Genomic DNA, 5,000 nt, shown 5'->3' on the forward strand with positions numbered 1-5,000 from the left:
GCTTCCTTTCACTGGCTCTGTTTGTGGCGCGTCGTAAATTACCTCCACCCCATTCCCATCTCACACACACACTCACACTGATACTCTTTCTCTCTCTCACACACACACATGTATGCCCTCGCCCCCACACACACATACACAAAATAACACACACACACACACACACACACACAATCACGCAGTCATAAATGCCCACACCTACACACACACACACACACACACACACACACACACACACACACACATACGTCCTTCCCGGACCACCCTGGCACAACAGAGCAAATTAAAACACTAATACCCCCAAATACCTCATTCCCCACCCCCAGCCTACCTCCCACCCCCTGGCAGTGAATGCCTCTGCTGGCCGACTCTTCCCCAATCAGCATTTCTTCCTTTGAGCTAAACACTTTTTCACATCCTCCGTTTCATGTGCACGCTTTCATGTGATGCTCTGTGTGTGCTCTCTGTGTGTGTGCTCTGTGTGTGTGCTCTGTGTGTGTGCTGTGTGTGTGTGTGCTGTGTGATGTCCAGGCGTAGTGGCGACATGCAGTCCTGCACACCACCCCCCACCCTCCCTCACCCATGTCTGTCTGTCCTGCTAAGCGGTGTGGCTGCTTGATGCTAACGGTGCTAATTAAATGTCACCCACTCGCTGTAAACACATTACGTCTTTGAAACCGCTTATCGTCTCGACTTTCCCCCATTCCGTCTGCTCTAGCATCTCTCTCTCTCTCTCTCTCTCTCTCTCTCTCTCTCTCTCTCTCTCTCTCTGTCCATGGCACGCATAATGGATGAAAGCTCTTCCGACTGTCTGTCCACTCTCGCTTGTCTCTCTGCATGGCCAGCCATGTCTGTTCCAGTCTGTTGTTGCAAGGCTGGACAGAAGACCCAAGCTCTGTTCTCTTCCTTGCCGGTCTCGGTCCCGCAGGTCCAGGGCCACCTCACCAAGGGCCAGAAGAACCTGGCGGGTGACGGCATGTCCCAGGTCACCAAGGTGCTGCTGGACCTCACGCAGAGGCGCGTCTTCTACGCCGGTGACCTGCTCTCGTCCGTGGAGATCCTGCGCAACGTGACGGACACCTTCAAGCGGGCCAGCTACGAGCCGTCCTCCGACGACGTGCAGGTGAGGCGAGGGCGGGAGATCGTTTCTGTGTTTGTTGTTGTTATTGTTGTTGTTGTTTCTGGTGATGGGGATGGGGATGGGGATGTTTTGCCATTTTTGTCAAGGACAGCAATCTTGAGGTAGCTGAAAACATGTTTTTTGCTGGAAAGCTGGAAAATGTATGTTAGCAGAGGTGAACTGCTATATTTAATTTCAAGTGGAGTGCTGATTTTGTGTGGCTTTGTGGATTGTGACATTGTGTCAAATATGTGTGTGTGAGTGTGTGTGTGTGTCTGTGTTATTGTGTGTATGTGTGTGTGTGTGTGTGTGTGTGTGTGTGTGTGTGTGTGTGTGTGTGTGTGTGTGCATGCATGCGTGTCACATTCACTAAAAAAGACGAGCAATCCCTCTAAATGTGGCATGAGGATCTCTCCTTCTCCCACTCCCCATTGCGTCTGTCTCCATCACATTCATGGTGGCTCTTAAGCTTTTCTCCTCCATTTTAAAACACTGCTCTGCTCTCAGTATCTCTGTGTGTGTGTGTGTTGCCGCTGCAGATAAGAGTTCTGTGCTCAAAACCCTCCTCCTCCTCTGTCTCCAATTGGATCATTTCAATTCTCTGTGCTGATCCATTGTTGGGGTGCTCTAGGGGGTTTTATAGGCAAATGTTTCAGTCTGTGTGTGTGTGTGTGTGGTGTGTGTGTTGGGGGGTCTGGGGGTGGTTGGACAGAGATGTTTGTTTTCTCACGACTCTTTTCATGCTGCAACAGAAGTGACTAGAGAATACCTCCCCCAACACACGCACACACACACACACACACACACACACACACACACACACACACACACACACACACACACACACACACACACACACACACACACACATACATACAAGCACACACATACAGACAGAGACGATCACACAAGGGCAAACCCACACAGACACCCACACAAAACACTGGGTCTGTGTGTGTGTGTGTGTGTGTGTGTGTGCATGTGCGTGTACGGCTAATGCAGTGTTTAAGTGGACGTGTTACCACCAGAGGGAGCATAAGCATTCAAGTAGAAAACAAGATGGCCCATGCCAGCAGAGAGAGAGAGAGAGAGAGAGAGAGAGAGGGAGAAAGAGTGTGTGTGTGAGAGAGAAAAAGAGAGAGACTGAGAGAGAGAGTGTGTGTGTGAGAGAGAGAAAGAGAGAGACAGAGTGAGTGAGTGAGAGACAGACAGAGAGAGAGAGAGAGAGAGAGAGAGAGAGAGAGAAAGAGAGAGAGAGAGTGGCGACACAGCTCTTAAGACCATTCGCCAGCACCGAGTAAAGGAGGGGGGAGCCAGACAAAAGAATGAGCAGAGCGGACGCCAGACACACACACACACACCTCGAACACCCCCGAATCAGCACTGCGGCTCTGAACTCCCCAGCACCTCTCCCCCCCCCCCCGCTCCAACACTCCCCCGATTGCTCCGGTTGTGTATGCAGAGTTGCGACGAGCACACGAGAGAAACGACAGAGTGGTTAATCACAAACAGCCGTGCGGCCCAGGTGCCCGAGCTAGCGCTCGCCACAACGAGTCGTTAGTCACACAGCACATACAGTACGTCATGACATGCTCGCGCACACACACACACACACACACACACACACACACACACACATACATTTGGCACACATGCTAATGTGCATGCCCATAGAATAGCTTGTTTGGACAGCTGGAGGGATGCTCTAATATTTTCTGTAGATTCAAGTTGCAAATAATGTGGATTAGCTCTCTAAATGAATCTGAAAATCTAATAAAACCTAATTGTAATCATGAAGGCTTTAGAACTTTGAAATCCTCTAGGATCTCATTGGATTTTAGCACCAAATGTTACAAGCTGCAATATTTGTGTGTGTTTTTTTTTTTGACTGTCTGCTGTTAGGCGGTTGCATCACTGGCTATGTCCTCCATTATGCATTCCTCTTTTTATACACAGTCTCTCTCTCTCTCTCTCTTTCTCTCTCTCATTTGCAGAACTTTTTCCAGATCATCAGTAACCTCCTGGAGGAGGAGAACAGGGAGAAGTGGGAGGACGCTCAGCAGGTGAGACCAGGAGCAGACGCCACAGACTGCTGAGGGGCCTCCTCTTTTCCAGGAGCTCCTCGTACACAATCCACGGTGCCTGTCACTGCACAAATACGTGCGGCGTGTCTGGTAGTATATACAGTAGTATATTCAGTATTCAGCATCAGACACGCCGCACGTATTGGTGCAGTGACAGGCACCATGGTTTGACACATTACATTGTAGAAAGGGGTGCAGACTTGGTGCTGTCTAATGAGCAGGAGAATGTTTACAGTGTGACCCCTCCTTGTCGACGTATCACAGTCGTCCGTTGGCGCAGACGCACAGCATCGGGCATCTGGGACTTGTCCGAGTGCGAGTGTGGAAGAGAAAGCACGTGTGCAGGAGCGGGCATGAACAGGTGCCACCTGCTCCTGGCAAATCAATAGCAATCAGCACGCGCTGGGGGAGTTTGGGTAATTGTCAGGTCAGGGGAGAGTCGGCCGTCCACTCCCCCGAGGACCTCAGTGTGATATTAAGCCAGGTACACCTACTGACCACACGCTGGGCCGCGGCTATTTTTTCTGGCCTTTACCCCCCCACCCCCCCTTGTCTGGTTTTTATTTAAAGGGATGCAGTGAGCTCTCTGACCACATGGTGGCAGCAACACTGGCACACTGAAGGCTACGTCTGGTCACACACAGAGGCTCTCTGTCGTGACACAACTCATGAAGACATATATGCGCATTACAGAGAAGCGCCGAGAGAAAGAGCCTAATATTACGCTTATGCTTGAATGCAAATCCAAGGAAATATAGCAAATCCTATAATGCATTAACATTGTGTCTAACCTAAGAACAAATCCCCTTTTCCCCAGTTCTTAGTCATTCTTCTTCCACTCAAGCTAGTAACAGGGTAATAGGGTTGTCAGTCAAAACGTAAGAGGCTTTGTGGCCCTTTAGTGAAATGTACTCAACAGTGTAGAGCTTTGAAAGAGGCATGGTAATGTTGGTCTGAGCGCACAGAGGACAAACAAAACAAAAAGTCCCCCCAAAAGAGGTGACACTTAGCATTCAGTTTGTTGTACAGTACATGCTTTCTTTTGCCACTTTACTCTGGCATTTGGAGATAAGCTTCAACATTTCTGACATCAGAACCATTGTGCTCCAGTAACATTGTTACATTAGAGTTGCATTAAATTAAGCATTGCATTCACAGGATTACCATTGCTAATGTTAATTCTGTTATTTATACATTTAAAGTACCAATGTTCTGTTTATCATTGTTGCTCAGTGTGTTACTATCCTGTTCTGGCAATGGAGTCAAAGTGTAATAATTGTGTAATAACAGTGGAATCACTGAACAGAACTAATTCTCATTTCAGTTACATGAATTCATTGTACATTAAGTATGTTATAGTATAGTATACATTCAGCGTGTCTACTTCCTGGTCTTTCACAGAACACTGTACTAAAATAAGTATTGGTGTTGGCACTATTGGTATTCTATTGTTGTAAACAAAAACAATAGTATTTATTTTAGACATTCAATCTGTCTGCTCTCCAGTCTTTCATCTTGGTATTGTATTGCAAAGTTGTAAACAACAACATGATATTCTTTAGTTCACATTCAGTATTCATACACAGAATTAGCACAGGGCACATCATTTAGCCATCCCTGACTGTATGCTGTGCGTGTCATGTGCGTTATGGCTGTTGTATATGACTTTGCCAGCGGCTGGAGGTCGCGACCTCCCTGTCACACCTCTGCCTCCTTGTTTCCGAGGTGAGGATGTGAATTCACCCAGCTGCCAGTCTCCCTGTCGACCGGCCGGCCCTTTCCAATCACGTCCGCTT

The 5,000-nt window shown here is 48.2% G+C and overlaps 1 protein-coding gene across 1 annotated transcript in view; it reads left to right on the forward strand.

Moving 5' to 3' along the window:
- The window catches only part of adgrb3 (adhesion G protein-coupled receptor B3), a 146,777-nt gene that overhangs the window by 76,399 nt on the left and 65,378 nt on the right, over positions 1-5,000 (forward strand). Inside the window, 2 exon segments of the mRNA XM_048269104.1 lie at positions 929-1,123; positions 3,115-3,183. Coding sequence (XP_048125061.1) covers positions 929-1,123; positions 3,115-3,183 — 264 coding nt within the window.

This window comes from Alosa alosa, chromosome 18 (assembly GCF_017589495.1).
Source record: "Alosa alosa isolate M-15738 ecotype Scorff River chromosome 18, AALO_Geno_1.1, whole genome shotgun sequence".
Taxonomy (NCBI): Eukaryota; Metazoa; Chordata; class Actinopteri; order Clupeiformes; family Clupeidae; genus Alosa; species Alosa alosa.